The sequence below is a fragment of the Drosophila bipectinata genome, chromosome 2L, assembly GCF_030179905.1.
Source record: "Drosophila bipectinata strain 14024-0381.07 chromosome 2L, DbipHiC1v2, whole genome shotgun sequence".
NCBI classification, from domain to species: Eukaryota; Metazoa; Arthropoda; class Insecta; order Diptera; family Drosophilidae; genus Drosophila; species Drosophila bipectinata.
In genome coordinates this window covers 16,108,576-16,134,673 of record NC_091736.1, presented here as the reverse complement: position 1 = coordinate 16,134,673, position 26,098 = coordinate 16,108,576, and the positions used below count along the sequence as shown (strand labels likewise).

Below are 26,098 nucleotides of genomic sequence, written 5' to 3'. Positions count from 1 at the left end.
GCGTCCTAACTGATGTATATATTGCGTTAAAAAGTATTAAGGATGTCTCCAAAGATTGCAGTGGATAGATCTAAAACCGCGAAACTAGTTCGCTAACCGCGAAACCAAACCAGGTAGACAGACATGTTTATTTAAAGCTTGGGAATATCAGGAATATTTTTACTTAATATAGTCGGAGATGTCTCCTTCACGGCGCTGCACACTTTGGTCCAAAATTATAATACCTTTTGTAAGGGTCCGAATCCGAATCCGAATCTTAAAATCCGACCGCGTGCCTAGGGGACCAAAAGCCAACTGCTCTGCTCTCGGCTTTAGGATAGTACTCTTTTAACACGACAAAAAAATGGAATAATTAAGTGGTTCGACTGTAAAATACCCAGTACTTCTTATAGTTCATTAACACTACTTTAGGTTACCTAGTTTACCTATCTAGAAAACTTCAAAAATGTTTGCTGATATGTTTTTAAAGATCTGTTCTTTAGAGAATATTAAAATATTGTCGAAAATTTAAATATAATTATACTTTAAGAATATGTATTAAACCCTCTAAACTTCTCTTGAGATCGCACCAGTATTTGATTCTACAAGTTTTTTATCAGCATGGTCGCTCCCTTCTAGTAGTTTAGATTTTGGGGAAAACTTACCTTCCACAAAATTGATAACATTACATGGTTTTCGTACTTGGATATGTTTTTAATAACTTATAAAACGAATCCCCCATATCTTATAACAATAAAGAAATAAACCATGCTGATAATAAATAGTGTTTGCCTTTATTTCAGATTACAGATAACAGACACGGATTTTGAAAATCGCGCTTTTTTAAAGTATAGTCCTTGAGAAAAGTATCGCTAACAGATCGCTTTATATATCTTTCGACTATTCATAGTGTATTTATTTTTAAGGCACTTGTTTGCGCTTACAAAACATAAAATAAATACAAGTAAGCAGTAACTAACTCTTCTGATTACTATACACTTTTCGATATTAATAAGTAAAGGATTAAACATACACACGCACAAACACAACATTCGCTCATAAACACATTCAAAAACACAAATATTAGTTAATCTATCTAATCCCGACAGGGAGAGGGTGACCCAAGCAATTCCTCTAACATTTGGAAGGTCCTTAGGAACTTAGGAAGAGAGCCGCCGACTTTCGTTCTTTCCATCTTCAAATGCCTGAAATTAAAATAAAGGAAGGTGAGTACAAATTTACTCCCATATTAGTTTTTTCTTACTTTTTTTGCTATCTTGAGCAGACCGTCGTAAGTAGCCTGCCCCGTCTGCTTCACCATGCCATGGAACACCTTGGAGTCTGCCTCCGTCAGGAGCTCGTAGGGCGTGCCGAACTCCACCACCCGTCCGGCGTCCATGACCAGCACCTTGTCCGAGTCCATTATCGTATGTAGGCGATGGGCTATCGTGAGCACAGTGCACTCCTTGAACTTGTTCCGGATCGTTGCCTGGATGAGGCCGTCCGTCTGGGGATCCACATTAGCCGTGGCCTCGTCCATCACAAGGATGCGATTCTCACGCAGAATAGCCCTGGCCAGGCAGACCAACTGACGCTGACCCACACTGAAATTGTTACCGCCCTCGGTGATCCTGCTCTGGAGCCCGCTAGGAAGATCTGCCACCACTTCCTTTAGCTTTACCTCCTCCAGGGAACGCCAAAGTTTCTCATCACTGTACTCCTCGAAGGGATCTAGGTTGTAGCGCATACTACCAGAGAAGAGCACCGGTTCCTGGGGAATAATGGAGATCTTGCTACGCAGATCATGCAGGCCCATTGCGTTGGTGTCTTTCTTATCGATGATGATGGATCCGTCGTTGTAGGACAGGCGGAACAGGGCGTTAATCAGTGAGGACTTGCCCGCCCCGGTCCGTCCCACGATGCCCACCTTCTCTCGGGGCTTGATCTCAAAGCTGAGAGACTTCAGGACGTTGTCCGCCTTCGGATCGGGCACGTAACGAAGACTGAGCTCGTCGAAGATTATTTTTCCCTTCTCCGGCCATGACTTTGGAGGCTTCTTGTCAGCTGGTGCCTCTAGCTCACCCTCTGGCTCAATGTCCTCGTACTCGACCACTCGCTCCACTGCAGTCATAGTGTTTTCTAACTCCGCCGACTGACGCATTCCCCATTGCACCATTCCTGTCATACCCATTGCCTGTAAAAATAAATAAAGTTAGTTTGTTCGGGATAAGCGTCTTTGAGATTTACCCACCTGTGTTATAGCCAGACCCACATCTCCCCCGTTTGCTGGAGGAAATATAAAGAAGCTTAGCGTAATAATTGCAATGTAGATCACACAGAAACAATCCAGCCAATATCCGAACGCGCGAGATGTGCTGATGAACATGTAAAAAGCGGAGCTGTGCATGTCCTGGTAGTTGTCGAATTCCGCCTCCAGAACACGCTGAGCTCCGAAGGCCCGAATGGTGGAAAGTCCGGTCAGGGAAGCAGCCAAATGGGAGTAGACAGGAGAACGAGCTGCAAGCGGGAAGTATGTATTTAAATAATTTATCTTTTTTTGGAAAAAACCTGATGTATGTATATACTTACTAATGGCCTCCATTCGCTTAACATCGCGCGACGTTTTCAGATAAAAGGTTCGCAGCTGATAGAAAATGATACCCAGCACCAGTGTTGGAATCAAAAACAGGGGATTAACTATGGCAATGACGATGACAATGCCACCGAGGGCGAGGAAAATCTGGATGACGTCCATCATGACGGCAGGTAGTATTTCGTCCACTTGGCCCATGTCCTTGGAGAAGCGGTTTAAAATGCGTCCGGACGGATTCGTGTTGAAGAAATACATGGCAGCTCGTGTGATTCCCCGGAACATGGAATTATGGAGCCGGATAGACGCCTTCATTGCCAGGTTGAAGAACAGGAAAGAGCGAGCCACAGTAACCACAATGGTAAGAACAGTGATCACGGTAAAAATGTAGGTATCCAGCATTTCAGGGTCCACGGACCAGCCCAAATCATGTAACCACACCGACATTCGTGACTCCAGAACTTTCGAGCTCACTGTATCGTTGCCAGCTTGAGCAGCAACCGTGCCCTTTTTGGTGACCCTTTAGGAAAATTTTAAGAAATTTATTCAGAAAATTATTTAAAAAAAAAATTGAATTTTTACTTTACCAGTATGAGAGGAAGTAATCCCCCAATGAAGCCAATCCTTGCGAAAGCACACAAAAGCCCATCATCACGAAGAAGGCGAAGAAACCACCGCCGGCCCTGAAATACTTGTTGTAAAGTCCTAAGCCGATACGTCCAGCTTCCTGGCGCTCCTGGTTGATCATTTGCTCCGCCTCGGCCTCATCCAAGCACGAGTCTGCGATGGAAAGCAGCGACTGTTCACTATTCCGGCGCTGATCACTGTGACTGTGAGTGTAACTTCCTGATCGGGATCGGGATTTTTCCTCCTCCCGCTCATCCCGTTCCGGATCGGCCAGCATGCTAGCGAAATCCAGGCCCGATTCACGCAACGACTCGTACGTGCCTACGGCGCTAATCTGGCCCTTGTCCATGATGACGATCTGGTCGGCATGCTGCAGAAACTGCAACTGATGTGTGGCCAGGATAACGATACGTTCGCGCAAATATCCGCGCATGCACTGCTCGAATAGATGACGGGCTACATGGGTGTCTACAGCGCTTAGAGGATCGTCCAACAAATAAATAGAAGTCTCACGGTAAACGGCACGAGCTAAACTTATCCTAGCTTTTTGGCCTCCAGACAGGGAGGCTCCTCTCTCGCCCACAATGGTTTTGTCCTTAAACGGGAGCAGTTCAAAATCACGCTCGAGGGCACACTTCTTCACAACCTTGGCGTAGCGACGACGATCCATGGGCTGTCCAAAGAGGATGTTCTGACGCACAGTTCCAGAGAAGAGCCAGGGCTCCTGGGAAGCGTATGACATGGTTCCGTTTACTTTTATTTCTCCCGACTCGGCGCGAAGCTCGCCAAGAATGGCTTGAATAAGGCTAGACTTTCCAGATCCAGTTCGTCCAACGATACCAAGCAATGTGCCCGGCTGCACTCGAAGATTCACTCCATTAAGGGTGTAGTCGGGGGAACTAACATCCCATTTGGCTTTGAGAGCAGTAATCGATATTCCTGCCTCCGACAGAACAGCGTTTTCGTTGATTTTGGAGAGTACTGGAGCCAATAACTTATCCTGCGCCTCATCGCGATCCTCATCGGCTTCGGCATGTACTGTGGCTTGATTACTGCCCACCAGGTCTTCCGGCAGGTCCTCACTTTTATCGGATACATCTGTTTCCTCGCTCAGCATATACTTTTCCACCCGCTTTATGGACACAAGAGTCTCTGCCATTTGGGAAATGCCTTGGGGAAAGAACACAGTCATGGTGGTGCGCAGGATGTTGTAGTAGGCGGTTATTAAAAAGGCCACTTCCGGAGTAAGGAACGTGCCGAGCAGAACGTAGCCCACCAAACTCAGGAAAATGGAGACTCGGGTAAGGAAGATGATGAATGAAAGCAAAATTCCTCGGATATACGACACGTGTCGTATGGCGTTGATCTCCTTTTTACGGGCATAGGCCACCATTTGCTCGAATGGCAACTCCCATGCGTACATTTTGATCACCTGGATTCCCGAGATGATTTCGTTCATCATCCGCACTCGTTCGTCGGTCCGTAGGGCTGTCTTCAACCGCAGCACCGAGGTCTTCTTACCCAGATACGCCTGCAGAGGAATGAATAGCAGCATGAAGGCCACGCCAAATACCGCGGCGATTCCAATCTAAATGGAATTAAGGTTAGTCTCTAAGATGCTACAGGTCAAAGGTTATCACAAAGCTCACCTGCCGGTACATCAGGTATGTTATAAAGAGAGTTTCCAGCGGTCCTACCCACAGGTAGTGAACGAATATGGTGGCCAGGTCCAGACGGCCCACGTCGTTGGACATGAGGTTAACCACGTGTCCTGCCGTGGTATCACCCAAAGCTGTTTTACTCAATCGAAGAGCTTTCCGGTAAATCATACTGCACATTCCCACACGCATCTTGAGACCTAAAAGTAGTTCAATATTAGTTAAAGTAAGGGTTTTCAAATATATATTTAACTTAAGAAGGATTCTCACCCACGTGCATGGTGCCCAACATATAGGGATGCATTATTATAACATTAAGAGCGCTGCACAAAATGACTCCTCCGGCATAGTAGTATGCGGACTCTATGGAATCCTCGCCACGAGAGTAGTATGAAATGAGTTCCAGCAGGAAAAGCGGCTGTAGAGTTCGAAGACCCAGCTCCAGGAGGAATAGTACGAGTCCGAGAAGACCAAAATACCAGCCAAAGACCCGCAACAGAGCCCGAAGCAAGTTGGGGCTTCCTTTGGACTTCGTAAGTTCCAGTTCCCAGGAGGCACACAGCTTATTACCCAGAGTCTCTGAAAAAAAAAAGATAACACACACATTAATTATCGCAAATTAATCACAGAAGGGGGCCAATCAATACGGATTACGAAAACAACGTTCACCCAGAGAGAGAGACAGTTATCAATTTGGAATAATAAACATAAAAATCATCAGCCCAATTGAAAAAAAAAAGGCAAATCAATTAAAGAAGTCAACGAACATACTATGTACTTCTTCGATCAGTCAAATTAATGTACTCTTGATAAGTATGAGACTCATATACAATGAGTTTCAAAAGTGTAGGTTTTTTTAAAAGATTAACATCAACATCACAAACAAAAAAGTATTTCTTATATCTACAATGACTTGGCAACCGATAAGGATATTATTTATTAAACAATAAATATAATTCAATTTATTCAGCTTATCATCGTGATAAAACTTTCAAGCATACCTGATTTGTGTTCCTTTAACGCCCTATAAAGATCCTTGGTATCCAGGGTGCTTTTGCGACCCTTAAAAAAAGTGGGCAGAGTATACCTAAAAAGTTTCAAAAGTTTAAAGTTGTTCTCCTGAAAACTATCCATTTTTTATGGGCTCACCAGAAGCATGCTGCCGAAATGAAATTTGATCGCTCTCGAGGGTTTTCCGGCAAATCCGCCGTCTTCACTGACTGCATTTTGATCTCCCTTTAAAGAAACTGGAAAAAAGCTCAATAAATTTAATATTACTGAGTGGTATTGAAAACAAAAGGCGGTGCAAACACGGCATATCTTAATCAAACAAACATTGCTGGTTTATTTATCTACGAATCGAATTGTCGTTGGCTTGGCGACTCGGCTGGAAACGGGGAAGTCAGCTCATTTATTGGCGATGGAACCGCATGGGTCGGGGCTAATGGGGGTTTAGTGTGTCACTCCTCATCATAAATTTTGTAATTCATCATTATGAGGTAGCTTCTCCGCTTCTGTTCTAGAACTTTTAAGTTTTCAAGCACGAGGTTGCAGTTTCACAATTTATAGTAATTACTGTTTTTAGGTCATTTAATGAATTATTTAAAGTTATTAATTTAAAATACACATTTTAAGAGAACCCCACAAAAAAACCTTGTGGTTGGGAATAGCTTTTTAAGAGCTATTGTAAGCCATTAAAAAGAAGCACATATTTTTGGCACTCAATTTTTTTTTTGAAAAAAAATGTTTAAATAATTGTTCCCTTAGGCATGCTGAGGAATTTTTCCGTACCTTCTTCACAACCTGTTTTATTCACACCCACTAAGAATAACCAATTCGGGAGACCTTTACCGTTCCCCAAACATAAATATATATATATTGTTCATACATATGTATGTATACATACAAATACGTATATTTGGTGTGTGGGTGTGCCGAATACCACGTTGTTATTGGGGGGAAAATAAAGAAATCGTCATTACCAAGCCAAATATATGCAAATCCCTTACATTTATCAACGAACAAACAATAATTGGCCAGAGATAGCGGCCGCATCGATGGTTTTTCGTTTTTCTGTAAATTATCTAATCACATGGATTTTTTCAAACACACAATTTACCAAAGCTTAGCAATCCAGTGAGCACAATTAAAATAATTACCGTCAGTTGCAAATCACTTGTACATACGTTTTTCAATATTGTTTACATTCAACAATGGCGAATTGTTCCCCGAAACGTGAGAAATCAGATAGAGAAGGTCCGGCCACGGCTGGCGGCAACGAAAAATTACAAATAAATAATAAAACAAACTTTGGTCCGAACGCCGGGAAGGGAAGCAAGCTTCTGACGGCACTATCGGTTCTTAATACGAACGTCGCCCCTGGGCGCAAGCGAGCGTACAGGCGAGCTTTCCTATCAAGAACCACCACTTTTTTTTGTCAATGATTGCGATATATTTAAAAGTGGAGTTTTTATAATATTGCTATAATATTAAAATATGGAAAATATTAGTAGATATATTTCATATATCAATAGATTTTGATCTAATAGAGAAACACAGAAAAAAATTTTTTAAAAGAAGATATGAACAATATCTATGAAGATAGAAACAGTTCTTCATAAAATACCGTTCTTAATTCTTCTCAATTTCAGTTTTTAAAGAAAATAATGAATTAAATTGAATCCTTCATAAATTCCGTGTCATAAAGCTTGACTGTAAATGGAAATTCACATGTGAGAGTGATACAGAAAGTACATCGATTCTGTATATATTTAACATGCTGCTTCATAAAAAATGAATCAACAAGTGCAATGCAATAAATGAATTTTCCCTACTCCCGATAATGAAAAAAGGAGTAGGGAAAACAATCATTTCCATTTATTAAGCTTTGTGTAAACTTAAAGAATTATTACCAAATGCCATTTCAGTTAGATTTTCAAAGGCTTTTTAAGGAAAACCAAGGGGTTTAGGTAGCCGGTTGATGCCAAACCGGTTTAGGCCAAATCAAATCTTTTGGATAATAAAAAAAAAGCCAAAATATCATTGATTAAGATTTGATTAAGCTTAAAGGATATTACCAAATAAAATTTCAGTTAGATTTTTAAAGGCTTTTCAAGGGAAACCCAGGGATTTAGGTAGCCGGTTGATGACAAACCGGTTTAGGGCAAACAAAATCTTTTGGATAATAAAAAAAAAGCCAAATTGTAAACAAAACCAAGTCCACTGAACACTAAAGGTGTTTCAAGCTATCTCGTTGAATTCCGAGTGGCAGAAATATTTAATTTTAATGTAATTGCAGTCAAAAAATGTTCAAAAACAAGCTGCATATCCTCCAAGAAATTTACACAGCTGCTGATAGATTCTATAAAATAGTTCCGATTTCCAGTTTTATTTCTGTTGGGTTTATTTGTTGTACATTGTTAAGAATGTAAGCCCACAAGATTGAAAACAAACTACCAACTAACGAACGCGGAAAGCAGACGGATCGAGGACGCTTAGGCCACCAAGGCGGAGGCGGTGCTCGACTCGTATTTCCAGTTGGGTGGCAGGACGCTCTTTGTCTTGTAGTAGCGGGCCAGACGGTGAATTCTGGACTCGACCAGAATCAGACGGAACTTGCCATCCTTGTCCTTGCGGTTACGCTCCAGATGCTTGCGGATGGCGACAGCCTTCTTGATCATGTGGTACAGATCCTCAGGAATGTCGGGCTTCAGACCAACCGCCTTCATGATGCGCAGGATCTTGTTTCCGTTAACGAAACGCACCTGGGCAACGCCGTGCGAGTCACGGAGGATGATGCCTACAAACAATAAGGGAAAAAATTAACATAACCTCAAACAACAACATTAGCGCACATACCGATTTTGGAGGGAGTCAGACCCTTCTTGCCCAGCTTCTTAATCTGATCCTTGACATCTTCAGCGTTCAGCTTCAGCCAGGAAGGCACGGTACGTCTGTAGGGCAGAGCCGACTGGGAAATACCCTTGCTGCGAAGAAATTAATCAAGTCGTTAGTTCGCGTTGTGGCGGTGAATGTCAAAACCGAGACGTTTGCACCATGTGCTTGCCTTCGCTGAGACTTTTCACAGGCCGGCAGAAGCCAAGGGCCGCATTAAACATATTCAAGGGCTCATCCCGCGCGGCAGACACATTTTGCAAATGTTTTGGTGCACTCGAGTGCTTTGGAAACATTAGGAAATCGCATTTTTACCCAGGAGCGTGCATACGACCCATCTTGATAGTCTAGTTTTTGACACCGAAAAGAAGGTGGAGACTTTTGGCACGTTGACAGCACTGCTTTTGTGGAGACCTGTCAAAGGGCTATCGATAACAACGATTAGTACTATCGTTCAATGGAATGGTTCTTTAATCTAAAATTTCGTATTATGGCAAAGGTTTAAAAATATTTCTCTCTTCAGAAAACTTTTACACATTTAATTCCAATAAAATCCATTGTTTCCAATTTATTGGAAAAAATATCGATTGAATAAAATCTCTACAAACACAGGGTTGTTTTTACTGTCATTCAACAAAAGGTCATACCAATTTTAGCAAAATTAAGAATATAATAAAAATGCATTTAAATGAATACGAAGATCTGCTGGAGCGGCTAGAAGGCGAGGAGTTTGAGGTAAACACTTAAAAAATAAATATCCCTTTTGAATACAATCAAATTCTTGTGTTTACACAGCAATTCGAGTTGGGCGCCGATGTCTACCAGCAACTACTCGCCATATATCTTTATCAAAACAAATTGTAAGTTCATTTGTCATTGTTTATTACGTTTATGACATTGGTAAATAAATTTCAGGGCCAATGCCAAATTACTGTGGATGCGTATTCCCGACAAACTGAAGGATGACAAAGAACTTAACCAACTTAATCTGCTCAATTTGGCGCTGCAGCACAACAATTACGCCGACTTCTTTAGAAACATAAAGTACGAGTGGTCTGAAAAGGTCAGAGCTCCCATAGAGGATCTGCTAGGTAGGTCACACTCTCGAAGATACCTTCAATAGAAATTAAATCGGAACATTTTAGTAAAACAACGCGAGGAGCTGTTCAATCTAATGGGAAGCGCCTATGTGTCCATCTACCAGCAGAACCTATTGGAGCTGTCGCAAATGTCCGAGGAGGAGCTGAAAAAAACCTGCACAGCCCTGAATTGGGGCGAAGAGCTGGATGGCGACCGTGTTATCTTGAAACCCAAGATCAGAGAAGCACCACCCAGTCGCAGCAACGACGACCAATTGCTTAAGTTAACCGAGTTTGTAACCTTCCTAGAAAATTAAGCATCAATAAAATATACTCATCTTAAGCCGGCCCATGGCCCATGGTTCTAGTTTTGGTATTTTTCTGTGTTTCAGTTTCGATATATCGATAAAATAAATACTGTCCAATGTAGACACAGCCTCATTATCGTTATCGCTCCCGTTGTGTCACTTGGAAGTGAAAAATAATTTGCCAAGCGACGAAGTCCCATTTTCTTTGGAAAACTAATCATAGATTTTGTTGTAGCAAACTTGCAAAGTGGAGCAGGTATAACCAAAAAGATTGTGAAATTGTTTTGTAGCCGTGAACGAGTTATTTGCGAATCGCCAAAGGGCAAAATCGAGTGTGTTGCCTGCAGAGTAGAAAAACCGATTTTCAGTGCGTGTGTGTAGCAGAGACGGCAGAAAAAATGGCAGCAAGCGACAAATCCGTCGACGATTCTCTATATCCCATTGCGGTCCTTATTGATGAGTTGAAAAACGAGGATGTACAGGTTAGTATTACTAGTTAATGCGTGTCCGATGCGTTTCTCGAACTTGCGAAATGTCGAGGTGCTAAATGCAGACGCGTGCCCTCGGTCCTGCCACAAATGTGTATTTGTGCAAAAATGCGTCATAGTATGCATAGCTATTTATGTGGGTGTGCGAACGTGTAACTGTGTGTGCGAATGTGCATACATTTGCGGCCAAAATAAAAGCCTTATAATTTACTAAATCTCCTAAAACGCTATAAAAAGGTCTTAATCGATTGTGTGTTCAAAGCACGGATTGTGGCTGGTATATAGTTTTTTTTTTTGCAAATATTGCGTTGTAGTTTTTTGGTATTTTTTTTGTTTAAAACTTTATTAAACTATTATTAAAATAAGTAATTGACCTAAAGTTGTAGCAAAATTTTAATAAATTCCGATACATCAATTGCATTATTTGTTTAGACTCCCAAGGCCATTTAAAGTAACAGATTTTATTTATATTTATTATCTGGCTAAAATTTTTCTCTATTATTTGAAGAACATCTTATCACTTATTCCCCCCTTAATTTTTCTGCTTCTAGTTGCGTCTCAACTCTATCAAAAAGCTCTCTACGATTGCCCTAGCTTTGGGCGAAGAGCGCACTCGGTCTGAGTTGATTCCCTTCCTCACTGAAACCATCTACGATGAGGACGAAGTATTGCTGGCTTTGGCAGATCAGCTGGGCAACTTTACAAGTAAGTTGATAGCATAAAATTTAAAAGAAAATCATTTTTATATTCTTTTCAAAAAGGTCTTGTCGGTGGCCCTGAGTTCGCTATGTACTTGATTCCACCACTCGAGAGCTTGGCAACCGTCGAGGAGACCGTGGTGCGGGACAAGGCCGTTGAATCCCTGCGCACTGTTGCTGCGGAGCACAGCGCCCAGGACCTGGAGATTCATGTAGTGCCGACGTTGCAGCGCTTGGTTTCAGGCGACTGGTTTACCTCGCGTACATCTGCTTGTGGACTTTTCTCGGTCTGTTATCCTAGGGTCACACAACCCGTGAAGGCCGAGCTGCGAGCAAACTTCCGCAAGCTCTGCCAGGATGAGACTCCGATGGTGCGCCGTGCGGCGGCCAACAAGCTGGGCGAGTTCGCAAAGGTCGTGGAGACAGAGTACCTCAAATCTGACTTGATTCCGAACTTTGTTCAGCTAGCTCAGGACGATCAGGTGCGTAACTTTAATAAAATCAAAACATAAACACAACATAAAATACTTATACTTTTATTTAAGGACTCTGTGCGCCTTTTGGCTGTCGAGGCATGCGTCAGTATTGCACAACTGCTCCCCCAGGACGATGTTGAGCACGTAAGTGGAATCTTAAACCCTAAACGCTTCAAGCCAATTGAGTTATTCTTTTACTTAGCTGGTTCTGCCAACTCTTCGGCAATGCGCAAGTGATTCATCCTGGCGAGTGCGGTACATGGTTGCCGAGAAGTTTGTTGACCTTCAGAAGGCCGTGGGTCCTGAGATCACTCGCGTAGATCTGGTGCCTGCCTTCCAATACTTGCTCAAGGACGCTGAGGCCGAGGTACGCGCCGCAGTTGCCACTAAGGTGAAGGACTTTTGTGCCAACCTGGACAAGGCCAACCAAGTCCAGATCATCTTGAGCTCTATTTTGCCCTACGTACGCGATTTGGTCTCTGATCCCAACCCCCACGTCAAGTCTGCCTTGGCCTCAGTCATCATGGGACTGAGCCCGATGTTGGGAGCCTACCAGACTGTAGAACAACTATTGCCTCTGTTCCTCATCCAGCTTAAGGATGAATGCCCGGAAGTGCGTCTCAACATTATTTCGAATCTGGATTGTGTGAACGATGTTATCGGCATCCAGCAGCTGTCACAGTCGCTCCTGCCAGCAATTGTCGAGTTGGCCGAGGACTCGAAGTGGCGCGTGCGCCTAGCCATCATTGAGTACATGCCTGCCCTGGCCGGTCAGCTGGGTCAGGAGTTCTTTGACCAGAAACTCCGAGGCCTGTGCATGGGATGGCTTAACGATCATGTTTATGCCATCCGAGAGGCAGCTACCCTTAACATGAAGAAACTGGTCGAACAGTTTGGAGCTCCATGGGCCGAACAGGCCATTATTCCCATGATCCTGGTTATGTCACGCAACAAGAACTATTTGCACAGTAAGCTTGAGAACCTGAGAACTCTTGGAACCTTTTGGAATACATTAAATATTTTTTTCAGGAATGACCTGCTTGTTCTGCCTGAACGTCTTGGCCGAGGTGTGCGGCACAGACATCACTACCAAGCTGCTTTTGCCGACAGTTATCCTGCTTGCTGCCGATCCCGTCGCAAATGTTCGCTTCAACGTGGCCAAGACCCTGCAGAAAATCTCTCCCTTCCTCGAGGCCAGCGTAATCGATTCCCAAGTAAAGCCCACACTCGACAAACTGAACGCGGACACGGATGTGGACGTGAAGCATTTTGCTGCACAGGCCATTGCCGGCATAGCAGCAGGTAAGAATCGAATTGGGTTTTAATGAAAACAAAACGGGAAACTCTTGAATCTTTAAACTTTTAATTATCGGTATTTAAGTATTTCGAATTTTATCACTAACTGTGAGATTTAAATTTGTAATTGTCCGTCTGCGATTAGAGTCATTTATTGATTTTGATATCCTGCCATAGAAATGGAATTGAATGTGTTTAGAACGGCGATACCGCCGTGCATGGGAGCCAAAATTGAGGCGGCCATGGACTCGAAACTGATCGTGGAGCCACCGCCCATGGTGCCGGCTGACGATGACATTTTGCAGGAGATGAACGCCAAGGCTGCGGCGGAGGTGGCCGAGCCACCCAAAGTTGAAATGGAATGTTAGAGGATGAGTAGATAAGTAGATGTGATTCCCGCTGTCTCCAGCCAGTTCCAATTCCAATGCCAATGCCAGTGACGATGTGTCGAACCCGCAAACATATACGTTAAACCCTATTTGTTTTTACAAGATAATGCAGCTAACGCAGTGTTTCGCGACTAGAATCTGTGAAAAGTGCCAAGGCCCAAGTACTAACTAAACCTGAACTAATTGTTGTACCATCTTTTTCTGTCTCTTTCCCGGTATCATCTCCACCACGTGGCTGTCTCTCTCACTCTCTCTGTGTGTGTGTGTGCAATAAAATATTTGTATATTTGTTTACAGCGTAATCAACCTTCTTGCATCTTTTTTATTCTATTTTTAAATTGTATGTATTTAACACCGGCAACAAAACATATGTAGCAACCACACTCAAGAACGGAAAATTGTAGTGGATCCCCCAAACCCGTGAGGTGTTGAACGCTGCAGCCAATGCTGGTGGGAAAAAAAAAACAAAAAGGAAGCAGATGAAACCAATCATGGAACAAAGGAGAGGAGAAGAGTCACCAATGCCAGCATAAAGGGAAAACCACTGATCGCCACACAGATAAACATTATTACTTACATACTTATATTATATATATAAATTACCACATAGGCGTAAAGATCATTATTAAAACCATGCGTAGAGTTTGAAACATTTGATCGCATCTGAATGCAACAAAAATTGTAGTAAAACAATAAAAACAGTCAAAATATGAAAAAGTTTGTTTATTTTTTTTTTTTTTAACTAACCATCTAGTTTTATAAAATGCAGCAGATACAATTTAGGATTCACTTTTTTGAAAACTTAAGTGAGCTTTTGCTATCGATAGTCCACTTTTTGTCGTTTTTTTTACCTGCCGATAGTTGCTGACTTGTTGAACGAAATTTTTTTTTAGCGAGATCAGTCGTATTTAGCTGCGACGCCGATCCGACGTGGTTCCTGTCCATCGGCTCAGCTTTTTTTGTTTTTGTTTTTATAACTCTCGATTGCCGCAATCCCACGCTCCGAGCCCTCGTAAGTCCCACTCGAAAAATATCGTCATATGAAGAATCAAACAGGGGAATCGGATGCAAATTTTGATGGAGAAACTGGGTGGAACCAATCAATTATTGACGTATTCCGTTGAGTGTGTGTGGTGTCTGAGTATCTGTGTCTATGCCTAAGTAAATACACTTGTGATTATCAATTTTCCGCTAGTGTCGCAAACTTCGCGTCCGATTTCCGTCCACTGACCGTCCCCCTCTCGTGCCTCTGACCAGCGCGACAGGTGTCTGTAATTACGCGAATATGTCATCTATGCTGAACTGTAATGGTTATTATTGTTATGTTATTTGAGTACTATTATTATTTTTACTTAAAGTGGCGCGTTTTGCTAAGCACTTTGCCTTCCGTCCGTTAAACGCTTGGCGCCTAACCACCGCCGTCCGATTCCCCCAGCTGATGCCATTATCTGACGGCTAATTTCCCCCCCCCGATAAGCCGAAATATAAATTGAAGTGCTCTTTATTTATGTCCGTAGTATAATATAATGATGAAGCTAAATGTAAGGTTAAAATAAAAAGGCCGGTACTTAAATTACATTTGCACGCGTTGGGGTGTCCGGTGGGGGACAGTGAAGTGGGGCGGTAAGTGGGGCTGCGATTTCGTCAAACAACAATAGGGAAACTTGACTACATTCGAACTAGCCTATAGGGGAATTTCACTAAAGCTTATTTAACTATTTTGACGAAATTTCATATAAATGTTAATCAGAGGTGCAGCTTATTCTCATTTTTTTTAGTTTTTATTTGAAATATTTTAAAAAATGTTCAAGTTATACTGTATTCACTGTTTGGCATTGCTGTAATTTCAGGTCTGCATATTTTATCATAGTTGTTCGTCCATTCAGACCCAGGTTAAGGTAATCTGTGGCAATGGACAGTAAAGCCCAAAGCATGTTCAACTGACCCCGGGTCAGTTTTACCAAATTCTCAAATAACACTTTGGGTTTAATGTCTCATAAAGGTTGACAAGATCAACATTTTATACTCATTTTAAAATCCCATTGTAGTAACGTACTAAGCTACACTTTTCAAATGCCCATTAAATAGATTGAGGGCCTATGTTAGTACCGAAAAAATAATAAATTCCAAATTATAGGATCTTGGATCATATTATATATAGGTTTGGTTCCACCCTATTGAAATTATTGAGGTTCTCCTCCAGGAAATGCTTGCTGCATATTAATAGTTCATTTATGATTTGCAATTTGCATTTACGACCCATGTTTTCGAACTGATTTTAAATTACCTACTTGAGTAACTAGACTCCGGGGCGCCAACGCCTGAAATCTATAATCATTTCTTGCCTCTGAATTACTCCACTATTGTACAATGAAATCAATTAGTGATTAGATGACGTAGTAATCTAGGATCCGGATTAGACGATCCACTGTAGGAACACATGAATGATGCATGGACAGGCGATTTGTTTGGACCTCCAGGCGGACTTTGCAACCGTTGGTGCCACTTTTGTGATTCACTACAGTCATGTCGCAAGGCTTTTTTCGCCGGCAAACATTATCTTATCCGAATAATATTGAAATTTAATTAGAGTTATCAATTTAAATGGTTTAGGCCACGCCGCCTTGATCCAGCTAATCGAGTGTCCGGCCCAGTCATTGCTAATAAGCGCATGGAAGCAGGAGGATAGCCGGAAAACCAACTGGTCACGTAATCAATCATTTTATGGACTAGGAGCCAACATACCCCAGGAAAATGCACAAGGCCATTAAAAACAAATCCAGTAAGTATGTGGGCGGAAATGGAAAAACAAGGAGCTTCAACAATTTGGATATCTACTTCTCAGGGTTACTGTGTGGCCTCAAGGACTCCAGAGCGGATCTGACCACAGCCAAATTTATACTCTATTATGGGTAAGTAAGGGTCATAATTTATAAATTTCAATAAAATAGGAGTAAATATTTAAAAATCTATATTTTCAAGGATATTCAATAAATTGATTAAAATTCAAACTTATATCTATAATTTTTTACAGACCTACGGTAGCTGATAGTGATATCTATGACTTAACTGATTACCAGAGTCTACTGGAGGACGAGAACTTGGATTTGTGCAAGAATACGGTTCTCTATTTGCATGGCTATATCGAAGACCCGGATGTAGAGAGCATCCATGTTATTGCTGAAGCGTACCTGGAGCGCAAGGACACTAACCTTATCGTTTTGGATTGGGGAGAGTTGGCCGATGGCAACTATATATTCGATGCCCTGCCTAACCTGAAACAGCTGGGGCCGGAACTGGCCAAGGTACTTCTTCAAATGTTTGACCATGGTCTGGATATTGAAAAGTTCCACATAGTTGGACACTCGATGGGAGGTCAACTGGCTGGACTAATTGGCCGAGAAATATTCAAGCGCACTAAGGGCGTTCGAAAGCTAAAAAGGTAAGTGAACTTACATAATACATAAAATACATTCCCAAGTCAATTAGTTTACCAAATGTAACGAGAAACTTGAATACGAATAGCAAGTGTTTAAAGCTTCAAATTTATTTTAATTTACCATTTGAAAGATTTAAATAAATTTTAAACAGTGTCTAAACCGTCTATTTTACAGAATTTCCGCCCTGGATCCTGCATTTCCTCTGTTTTATCCCGGAAGTCATCTAAGCGCCACGGATGCCGAGTTCGTGGACGTCATACATACGGATGCCTGGCTTTATGGCGCTCCGACAAGCACGGGAACGGCGGACTTTTGGCCCAATGGAGGCAAGAGTCTACAACCTGGTTGCCCCAAGCGCAATTACAAAATGCTCAGTGACAACGACTTGGCTAGTCACCGTCGCAGTTGGTGGTTCTGGGCCGAGAGTGTATCCGATCGCTATCCAATTAGATTCGATGCAGTTCCTGCGAAGAACTGGTCCGAATTTAAGCAGAAGAAAACCACTGAGACGTGCCCCCCAGTTGTGATGGGTCATCACTGCCCCACTTCGTAAGCAAAAGAAAAAGCAAAGCTTTAAGTAACTGGGGTTTAGAAATAATTTGCTAATTTAATTGCTTTCCAGTGTACATGGCAATTTTTACTTACAAACCAATGGACAAACACCATTCGCCAGGGGAAAGGAAGGAACCGTTTATGTGGAACCCAAGGAGCTATTAGGCAATACCCCCTGCATCTGCACCAGCGAGGCTCCACATCATGAACACAAATAGACCGTTAAACATAAGAAATTCGCATTTTTAACAGCTTTAGCTTCTTTAATGTTTTACATTACATATTTGTTTTAATGGAAATATATGCCTACTTACATTTTATTGTTGACTCGGAGGACATCCACAAAATCACCTACTTAATTGTACATATGTATTTATGTATATTATTAAAGAAATAAATATTTTCGAATTTAAATTCAATTAAAAATGTGTTTATTTATTGGTGTAACTCTTCGCTTGTATACAAAAATTTTACCTAACATTAAATTTTAAATTAAAGCTTAAATAAAAGAGATTTATATCCTCAGAGTCCATTATAATTAAAATCTTAACTAAATAAATTTTTTTTTTTGAATTTTGGCTCCGATGGAACTAGTTCTATTTATCGATAGGCTTGCGCTCAAATATATCGAATCAGGCGTCATGCTGTAAATTTATCGCCGATATAAATAAATATATTCGACATCCCTATTTGTGTCAAAAGAAGAAAACATTGACAACAATCACGCTTGCAGGTTTTCAAAATGAAAATCAAACTAATTGATTCGGTGGTACGGAGTTTCAAGGTGGCAAAGATCTTCAGAGAAAACACAGACAAAATCAACGCAATCGATTTTGCCCCCAATGGCGAACACCTCATATCCTGCAGCGAAGACGACCAGATTGTAATTTACGATTGCGAAAAGGGCACGCAGTCGCGGACGGTGAACTCTAAGAAATACGGCGTGGACCTAATCCACTTTACCCATGCAAACAATACTGCTATCCATAGTTCTACCAAGGTGGACGACACCATCCGGTATTTGAGCCTCCATGACAACAAATATCTGCGCTACTTTCCCGGCCACACGAAAAAAGTCATATCGCTATGCATTTCACCGGTTGAAGACACTTTCCTCTCCGGCTCGCTGGACAAGACACTGCGCTTATGGGATTTAAGATCACCCAACTGTCAGGGTCTCATGCATCTTTCTGGACGACCCATAGCCGCCTACGACCCAGAAGGCCTCATTTTCGCAGCCGGCGTAAACTCTGAGAGCATTAAACTTTATGATCTTAGGTCGTTCGATAAGGGTCCCTTCGTAACCTTCAAGCTGAACCAAGAAAAGGAATGCGACTGGACTGGATTAAAGTTCTCCCGAGACGGCAAAACAATCTTAATAAGCACCAATGGCTCGGTTATCCGGTTAGTGGACGCTTTTCACGGGACACCGTTGCAGACTTTCACTGGATACCCGAACAACAAAGGCATCGCCATCGAAGCTAGCTTCAGCCCCGACTCACAATTTATCTTCTCGGGCAGCACCGATGGACGAGTTCACATTTGGAACGCAGACACAGGTAACAAGGTGTCTGTGCTCAATGGAGATCACCCCGGTCCCGTGCAATGTGTTCAGTTTAACCCCAAGTATATGATGCTGGCCTCCGCGTGTACCAACATGGCCTTTTGGCTGCCCACATCTGAAGAAGGCTTGTAGAGATAGATCTTTTATCCGTGTGTACTCGATAAGGTTTAAGTTTAATATAAAATTAACAATTGTATAAACCATTCTAATTAAATATCGACTTTGTGTCTGTCGTACGACCTGCGTATGCTGTCTAGGAGTTGACCTAGGTTCTTGCCCATCTTGGCACTGATGCCAAGAACTGGATTTTGTAGTCTTCTCTGCAGCTCTTCAAAGTTGGCCTGGCCCTCATCTTTATCCAGTTTGTTAGCCACCACCAGTTGCGGACGGCTGGCCAAGCTTCCTCCAAACTGCTGCAACTCGTGCACGAGTTGCTCGTAGTGTTTCCAGGGCTCCGAAGCACTGGCGTCCAAAACAAACAGCAGCAATGTACAGCGCTCGGCGTGCTTCAGAAATTGTATGCCAAGGCCTTTGTTAAGATGGGCGTCTGGAACCAGCCCAGGCAGGTCTGCTATGGTGAGCTGGACATGATCATCGTACAGAACGGTGCCAAGGTGGGGGCGTAGCGTTGTAAACGCATAAGGTGCCACTTTAGGTTTTGCGCGAGTCAGGGCGTTTAGCAATGTACTTTTGCCAGCATTTGGATAACCAATCAAGCCAACATCAGCCATACTACGCAACTCAAGCGTATAGGAGAGATCCTCGCCAGTGGGTCCATACTCACACACCTTGGGGCTGGTCTCTTTATCCGTTGTAAAGAAGCGGTTTCCTTTTCCTCCAGCACCGCCACGGGCAGCTACGAACATGAGATTGGCATGTGCCAGGTCACCCACGATCTGTCCCTGGGAATTTCGGATGACCGTGCCAATGGGCACCTTTATCACCGAGTGTTTGGCATTCTTTCCGTGGCAATCTTTGGCCCCGCCCCTTTCTCCTTCCTCCGCCCGCAATACGCTGTCCACGTGATTGAAGTTGCGGACATCGTTCGATGCCTGGAACACCACATGACCGCCGTGTCCACCGTCTCCGCCGTCCGGACCGGCCCTCTCATTGCACCAGAGTTGCAAGAAAGAAACACAGCCGTCTCCACCTTTTCCGCCAATCGCACGTATCCTTTTAGCGTCAGAGAAGTACTGCGCCTGAAATTATAGAAGAATATTAAAGCCAAGTTACATAAAAAAATGTAAACAAATTTTTTGAACCTCCTTCCTCTTGGACTTGGCCTTCGTCGGCCGCAAGGCTGTAGCTGCCTTGCAGTAGTTTACAATGAATCCCTTTTGGCCAACATTTTGTGATATATCCAGCAACACTCTTCCCAAGAAGGATCTACCGGTTAATAACATTGTTTAAACGTGCGAAAGCATGGGCGTAGCCTCGAGAGGGGTTATTGTTCTCCATTCGATTCCGATAAACTGGATCCGATAACATAAATAGACCGTTATCGAAGTGTTAAATGTTTTTAATTTCGAGTGGGCGAAGAAATTATTTCCAATTAAGGAGGATGTCCATCCAAGCTGCTTTGATAGATCTCAGTGGCACGTTGCATGTGGAAGATGAACCGACACCCAATGCAGTCGAAGCCCTAGTGCGGTAAGTACTTCCATTATTAATAATAATTCATTACATATAGTACACATCCATTAAACAATCTCTATGATCTCAGATTGCGTGACTCCGGGGTAGCGGTCAAGTTCGTTACAAATACTACCAAGGAATCAAAGACTACGCTTCATGATCGCCTCTGCAAGATTGGATTTCAGGTGGACCCCTCGGAGATCTACAGTTCCCTTAGTGCCGCCGTTTCCTATGTGGAGAGCGGCAAGCTGAATCCCTACTATCTCTTATCGGAAGATGCTAGGAAAGATTTCCCCCCGGAAGATCCGGAACGTTATTTTAATTCCGTAGTAGTAGGTTTGGCGCCCAACGCATTCAACTATGAGCAAATGAACAAGGCTTTCAAGTAGGATTCAATTTTAAGTACAATTGCTATTAAAATTGATCTTATTTTAGGGTTTTACTAGAAAAAAAGGATAACCAACTGGTGGCTGTTCATCAAGGGAAGTATTACAAGCGTGGAGATGGCCTTGCCTTGGGGCCTGGATGCTTTGTTAAGGGTCTTGAGTTTGCCACAGGACGAACTGCCAAAGTGATCGGCAAGCCCAACTCTTACTTCTTTGAGGGCGCCTTGGCTGGACGAGATCCCTCTTCCTGCGTCATGATAGGAGATGTAAGACAAATAATTAAAATAAACATTAAGAACTTCAAGTTTTTTCTTTCTAGGATGCAACTGACGACATCGAGGGTGCAATGAGCGTGGGAATGCAGGGAATCCAGGTCAAAACTGGTAAATATTTGCCAGGTGTAGTACCATCCCCGCCAGCCACTGCTTTGGTGGAGAACTTCTCCGAGGCTGTTGATTGGATAATTCAAAATAATAAAAAATAGATCACCGTTGAACATAATTAAAAGATTGTTATATAAATATGTATACAAATGCTTTTATTTTATAAATAAGCAAAAAATTCGTATGAAATGCTGTTTGGAACAGATCAACGATTACCGTTAAGCAGAGTTTTATCAAAATTGTGAGTAAAATAAAGGCATGGCCGATCGAAAGTCTATATCTGTTTAAGCCAATTTCGCCTGGGCGAATTTAGTTGCCAATTCAACGATCTCGTCCACCTTCTCGTAGTTGGTTCCTGAGGCTTGAGCGGATTCTGGCTTGCCACCTCCCTTGCCACCCAAAGTGGCGGAGACGTGCTGCACCCACTCGTTCGCCTTCAGACCCTTCTCAACGGCACTCTTAGGAACCGAGCTCAGACAGAAGATCTTCTTGGAGTCGGCGTCGACGGAGAAGAACATGGCAGCAGCGTCTGGCAGCTGGGTGCGCACTTGCTTAAGAGCGGCGTCCAGCGCCTTAGTATTATTAAATGCCTCCAGCTCCTTCACTAGCACTGTGGCATCCGGGTTTTTCTCGCACAATTCCTTCGCCTTCTCCACCACAGTTACCGACACGGCGGCACGCAAGGCGCGCTCCTTGTCGTCCAGAGTTTTCTTAAGACCTTTAAGAAGGTTGCGCATCTCGTCCTTCTTCACGTACGGAATCGTGGCGTGTGAGATTTGTTCGGTCAGCTCTACAATTTCCTTTACGTGGCTCTTGGAGTCCTTGCCTGAAGCGTCCGCATTGATTGTAGCTTTCAATTTGACGATTTCTTGCTCAAAAGCCTCGGCTTTCTTGAGCGCCTTCAAAGCTTCGGGGCCTGTCAAAGCCACAATGCGACGGATTCCTTTGGCGATGGCCTCCTCACTGCTGATGACGAAATCCATGATGTGGCCCGAGCGTCTGAGATGAGTGCCGCCGCAGAACTCCACAGAGGTTTTTTCACCGGCCTCGGAATCGGGATTCTGCTCCAGTTCGTCCACTGGGACTCCAAAAGAAATCACCCTGACGGGATCGGGATACACCTCGTCGAAGACGGAGCGAAGACCCCGAATTTTCTTGGCCAGGGCCAGTTTGGATTCCTTAGCGTATATGGGAACGTTGTTGTAAACCATCTCCTTGGTCAGGTTCTCGGTTTGGGCCACCTGTTCTATGGTCATGGCAGCCTTGCTGTTAAAGTCAAATCGCAACTTTTCAGGCACTACCAACGATCCCTTTTGTTCAGTGTCCTTACCGAGAACCTGCAGAAGGCAGTGATTGAGGGCATGGGTGGCAGAGTGATTTTTCATAGTCAGCCAACGACGTTCCACATCGATGTGCAGCTGCAGCTCATCGCCGACCTTCAGGGTTCCTTCAACCACACCGATATGAAGGATGTAGCCACCACGGTTGTATACGCGATCCACCAAGAACTCGTTTGCCTCGTCGTTGACCTTCACAAGAGCACCTTGATCGTAGATTTGACCACCGCTTTCGGCATAGAAATTGGTCTTGTCCAGCACAATGCCGGCTTTCTGGCCGCTTGTGATCTCGTTAACAAATTGGTTCTCAAAACGCAGGGCTACGATTTTGCTGGTGCACTCGCCATAGTTGTAAGCAGAATCACGTTCATCAGAAACGGCTTCATACTTGTACTTGAAAGAGTCGTTTGTGGGGGGTACACCCTGCTCTTGCAGCTGGGAAATAGCGTGCACATCCAGGTTAATCTCTTCGATCTTACTGGCACCCTTGCCTTGGGACAGAATATAAGAATTGTGCTTAGCGGCCTCATATCCTTCCATATCGATCTGCAGCGACTTCTCTTCCGCCATGAGCTGGGTAAGATCGACAGGGAAGCCATAGGTGTCGTACAATCGCCACGCGACATCTCCAGGAATGGTCGTCTGAGATCCAAGTTTCTCAATTGTACGGTTCAGTAGGTTGCGACCGCGAGTTAGGGTCTTGAGGAACTGCAGCTCCTCCTCATTGATGATGTCAATAATGTGCTGAGGATCCTTCTTCACCTCGGGGAAGGCATCACCCAAAAGGTCAACAACGGTATTCACCAGGGAAGCGAAGAATCCTGGCTTGGCATTAAGCTTCTCTGTTGCATAGCTACGGAAATATATTTTAAATTAAATTTTTTACTTGATAAACTTAAATTATGCTTACCGAACAGCACGTCTGAGGATTCGACGCAAGACGTAACCACGTCCAGTGTTGTCGGGAGTGCCACCATCAGCAAGAGCAATGGTAATGGTACGGGCATGGTCCGCCAAAACACGGTAGGCCATATCGATGCCATCGACATCATCAGCTCCAACACGGCCCTGGTAAGCCGGAGCACCAGTGCCAGCCTGGATAGCTTCGAAGAGAGGTACAAACAAATCCGTGTCGTAGTTGGACCGCTTATTCTGAATGACGGAGACCAAGCGCTCAAAGCCCATGCCGCAATCAATGTGTTTCTTGGGCAATGGTTTCAGGCTGCCATCGGACTCGCGGTTGAACTGAATGAACACGAGGTTCCAAATCTCCAGGACGTCGGGGTCGTCTTGGTTCACAAGCTCCGGGACGCTGCGACCACCAATACGGTCGAAATGCAGCTCAGAACAGGGTCCGCAGGGTCCAGTTTCGCCCATTTCCCAGAAGTTGTCTTTCATGCTGCCAGGCAGGATGTGCTCCGGCTTAAGTCCCAGGTCAAGCCACAACTGTTTGCACTCAAGGTCGGGCTCCAGTCCGCTGGCCTCATCCCCACCAAAATAGGTCACATACAGGCGATCCTTTGGCAATGCAAGTCGTTCAGTAAGGAATTCCCAGGCCCAGGAGCAAATCTCCTTCTTGAAGTAGTCGCCGAAAGACCAATTGCCCAACATCTCAAAGAAGGTGTGGTGGTACACGTCCTTGCCCACATCGTCCAAGTCGTTGTGCTTGCCGCCGGCGCGAATGCACTTCTGCGTGTTTGCCACTCGAACCCACTTGGCCATTTCGCCTTTCGGATCGGCAGTGCCCAGGAAAATGGGCTTGAACTGGTTCATGCCGGCGTTGGCGAACAGCAGAGTGGGATCGTCCAGGGGAATCGTGCTGGACGAATGCACATAGATGTGCTTTTGCTCCTTGAAGAAATCCAGATACGCATCGCGTACCTCCTTGGCGGTGAGGAACTTCATTTTTCGGGAGCTAAAATGTAGAGCGGATTATAACAGTAGTCGAAGTGCAATGGAAAGGTTGCCACGCGACAATTGGAGCACCCCTAACCCCTCAAATAGGCCAACAAACCGTAGGAGTGAAAGTGCACACCAAGAAACGTGACTGAATTACACAATTTTCGTGTGAATAAAAACAGAATAGCTCCAAAATTTACTCTTTCCGTTTGGATTACACTGTCACTGCGACAGAAAACAAGTTACTGAATCGTATTACTCACGTTTTAAATGCAAATACAAACAAATTTCGTCAGCCGACTGCAGCAACGTGTGGGCCACTCGATACTTTATGCGGCATGCAGGAATGAATACTTTTCGTCGATAATAATTTATCGATAATTCTCACCTGTAATTTTGACCGTTGAATTTACGTTTTAGCTTAAACTAACCCACGAATCTTACAACCTCTAATACAATTTTTTTAATATTATATAATATTATAATATTATTTTTAATTTATAATATTTTATTATTATAATATTTTAATTTTTAATATTTTTTTAATTTAATAAAAGTTTTTTTTTAATTTCTTATTCAAATAAATCAACAAGGTACAAAAGTTAAAAGTCTATTCGCTGAGGCATGTTATTAGTTTCCAGCTCGTGTTCAATTTCTTTCATCCGAAGCATCAATTTGAAATTTTGTTTGTCCTCCTGGCCAGTCAAATACATTGTCAGCAATGCTTGAAGACAAATAATGGTCCCCAATGCTGGCACAATTGGTCGTGTAAGTTTGCGCCATAAATTAAACACTTCGCGTGGAGCTTCGGTGACTGAAGGTAACCGGTAAGTGTAGCATCGGGTGGCGAACATAAATGAGGCAATCGGCGCCAATATTGTGGGATAGACTATTCCCAGTCCGGTCTGAAAGGCAGCACTGCGAACCTGGATGCAAACAGGGCACTGGGCTAGAGGGTTAAGTAGAATGGGTCGCTGAATGAAGAACTTGTGCGACAACATGGTAAATATGGCAGGTACGGCAACAATTGGTAAGTAGCTAGACAGACGTCCGTGACCTCCCAGGCGTAGTTTAGTGCGATAGTGGTTATTGATGTAGGCCCCAGTCACTGCCGCCATTGCGCTTAGAATACCAGGTGTGTATCTCAATGACCACCTGCCAAAAAATGAAATAGTTGTTAGGTAAGCGGCACCTTTGACAAGACCCAACTTACACGTCGCCCAATTTGTCCCAAGATGTTACGATCTTCCATTGATACTTTAGGGCCTGGTCTTCTGTTATCATAACAGCATCTTTGGGTAAGTCGTCAGGCCTGGCGCGGGACAATGCCATTTTATTTTATTAAAGTATTTGTTGATCTCAATGCGCTAGAGCTGGACTAGTCACCTATGTATGAACTCTAAGACTTCATTATCGATGT

At 43.5% G+C, this 26,098-nt stretch overlaps 10 protein-coding genes across 16 annotated transcripts; 5 read left to right on the top strand and 5 right to left on the bottom strand.

The window, feature by feature from the left end:
• Positions 1–741: 741 nt before the first annotated feature.
• On the bottom strand, positions 742–7,199 carry LOC108125943 (probable multidrug resistance-associated protein lethal(2)03659). Of its 3 annotated transcripts, none has more exons than XM_017242301.3 (10): positions 7,041–7,199; positions 6,004–6,101; positions 5,856–5,941; positions 5,125–5,433; positions 4,846–5,054; positions 3,157–4,784; positions 2,569–3,089; positions 2,231–2,496; positions 1,244–2,173; positions 742–1,184 (listed from the first exon to the last, which is right to left on the bottom strand). In XM_017242301.3, the coding sequence occupies exons 2-10, from the start codon at positions 6,078–6,080 to the stop codon at positions 1,140–1,142; spliced, it is 4,071 nt and encodes a 1,356-aa protein (XP_017097790.3). In that variant the 5' UTR covers positions 6,081–6,101; positions 7,041–7,199; the 3' UTR covers positions 742–1,139. The 3 variants fall into 3 exon arrangements, with proteins under 3 accessions (XP_017097790.3, XP_070133254.1, XP_070133255.1); XM_070277153.1 differs by having other exon boundaries at positions 7,014–7,198; XM_070277154.1 differs by lacking the exon at positions 7,041–7,199 and adding an exon at positions 6,974–6,992.
• A 1,010-nt stretch (positions 7,200–8,209) lies between these two features.
• RpS13 (ribosomal protein S13) lies at positions 8,210–9,196 on the bottom strand. Its single transcript, XM_017242307.3, has 3 exons — positions 9,064–9,196; positions 8,713–8,840; positions 8,210–8,653 (listed from the first exon to the last, which is right to left on the bottom strand). The coding sequence occupies exons 1-3, from the start codon at positions 9,084–9,086 to the stop codon at positions 8,349–8,351; spliced, it is 456 nt and encodes a 151-aa protein (XP_017097796.1). The 5' UTR covers positions 9,087–9,196; the 3' UTR covers positions 8,210–8,348.
• A 91-nt stretch (positions 9,197–9,287) lies between these two features.
• On the top strand, positions 9,288–10,170 carry CSN8 (COP9 signalosome subunit 8). The gene is made up of 4 exons (XM_017242306.3): positions 9,288–9,483; positions 9,544–9,608; positions 9,664–9,839; positions 9,894–10,170. Exons 1-4 carry the CDS (start codon positions 9,427–9,429, stop codon positions 10,142–10,144), a joined length of 549 nt encoding a protein of 182 aa, XP_017097795.2. The 5' UTR covers positions 9,288–9,426; the 3' UTR covers positions 10,145–10,170.
• A 99-nt stretch (positions 10,171–10,269) lies between these two features.
• On the top strand, positions 10,270–14,199 carry Pp2A-29B (Protein phosphatase PP2A regulatory subunit A). Of its 3 annotated transcripts, none has more exons than XM_043213717.2 (7): positions 10,270–10,617; positions 11,175–11,328; positions 11,385–11,803; positions 11,867–11,941; positions 12,000–12,765; positions 12,827–13,099; positions 13,271–13,734. In XM_043213717.2, exons 1-7 carry the CDS (start codon positions 10,534–10,536, stop codon positions 13,459–13,461), a joined length of 1,962 nt encoding a protein of 653 aa, XP_043069652.1. In that variant the 5' UTR covers positions 10,270–10,533; the 3' UTR covers positions 13,462–13,734. The 3 variants fall into 3 exon arrangements, with proteins under 3 accessions (XP_043069652.1, XP_070132876.1, XP_070132877.1); XM_070276775.1 differs by lacking the exon at positions 13,271–13,734 and adding an exon at positions 13,858–14,199 and having other exon boundaries at positions 10,271–10,617; XM_070276776.1 differs by lacking the exon at positions 13,271–13,734 and adding an exon at positions 13,780–14,199 and having other exon boundaries at positions 10,271–10,617.
• A 168-nt stretch (positions 14,200–14,367) lies between these two features.
• Positions 14,368–17,900, top strand: LOC108126087 (inactive pancreatic lipase-related protein 1). 2 transcript variants are annotated; one of them, XM_017242530.3, is made up of 6 exons: positions 14,368–14,494; positions 16,096–16,264; positions 16,328–16,394; positions 16,517–16,924; positions 17,097–17,471; positions 17,545–17,900. In XM_017242530.3, exons 2-6 carry the CDS (start codon positions 16,237–16,239, stop codon positions 17,690–17,692), a joined length of 1,026 nt encoding a protein of 341 aa, XP_017098019.3. In that variant the 5' UTR covers positions 14,368–14,494; positions 16,096–16,236; the 3' UTR covers positions 17,693–17,900. The 2 variants fall into 2 exon arrangements, with proteins under 2 accessions (XP_017098019.3, XP_070133452.1); XM_070277351.1 differs by lacking the exon at positions 14,368–14,494 and having other exon boundaries at positions 15,697–16,264.
• Positions 17,901–18,123: 223 nt separating this feature from the next.
• On the top strand, positions 18,124–19,274 carry Wdr82 (WD repeat domain 82). Its single transcript, XM_017242270.3, has one exon. The coding sequence runs from the start codon at positions 18,217–18,219 to the stop codon at positions 19,168–19,170; it is 954 nt and encodes a 317-aa protein (XP_017097759.1). The 5' UTR covers positions 18,124–18,216; the 3' UTR covers positions 19,171–19,274.
• On the bottom strand, positions 19,193–20,445 carry LOC108125922 (mitochondrial ribosome-associated GTPase 2). The gene is made up of 2 exons (XM_017242269.3): positions 20,301–20,445; positions 19,193–20,237 (listed from the first exon to the last, which is right to left on the bottom strand). Exons 1-2 carry the CDS (start codon positions 20,439–20,441, stop codon positions 19,248–19,250), a joined length of 1,131 nt encoding a protein of 376 aa, XP_017097758.2. The 5' UTR covers positions 20,442–20,445; the 3' UTR covers positions 19,193–19,247.
• An 83-nt stretch (positions 20,446–20,528) lies between these two features.
• On the top strand, positions 20,529–21,714 carry LOC108125925 (haloacid dehalogenase-like hydrolase domain-containing protein 2). The gene is made up of 4 exons (XM_017242271.3): positions 20,529–20,688; positions 20,762–21,058; positions 21,109–21,325; positions 21,379–21,714. Exons 1-4 carry the CDS (start codon positions 20,552–20,554, stop codon positions 21,541–21,543), a joined length of 816 nt encoding a protein of 271 aa, XP_017097760.2. The 5' UTR covers positions 20,529–20,551; the 3' UTR covers positions 21,544–21,714.
• On the bottom strand, positions 21,581–25,082 carry AlaRS (alanine--tRNA ligase, cytoplasmic). 2 transcript variants are annotated; one of them, XM_017242268.3, is made up of 3 exons: positions 24,942–25,082; positions 23,690–24,694; positions 21,581–23,632 (listed from the first exon to the last, which is right to left on the bottom strand). In XM_017242268.3, exons 2-3 carry the CDS (start codon positions 24,682–24,684, stop codon positions 21,727–21,729), a joined length of 2,901 nt encoding a protein of 966 aa, XP_017097757.2. In that variant the 5' UTR covers positions 24,685–24,694; positions 24,942–25,082; the 3' UTR covers positions 21,581–21,726. The 2 variants fall into 2 exon arrangements, with proteins under 2 accessions (XP_017097757.2, XP_070132803.1); XM_070276702.1 differs by lacking the exon at positions 24,942–25,082 and adding an exon at positions 24,794–24,926.
• Positions 25,083–25,234: 152 nt separating this feature from the next.
• On the bottom strand, positions 25,235–26,097 carry LOC108125926 (uncharacterized). The gene is made up of 2 exons (XM_017242272.3): positions 25,892–26,097; positions 25,235–25,833 (listed from the first exon to the last, which is right to left on the bottom strand). The coding sequence occupies exons 1-2, from the start codon at positions 26,008–26,010 to the stop codon at positions 25,281–25,283; spliced, it is 672 nt and encodes a 223-aa protein (XP_017097761.2). The 5' UTR covers positions 26,011–26,097; the 3' UTR covers positions 25,235–25,280.
• Between the last annotated feature and the right edge of the window lies 1 nt (position 26,098).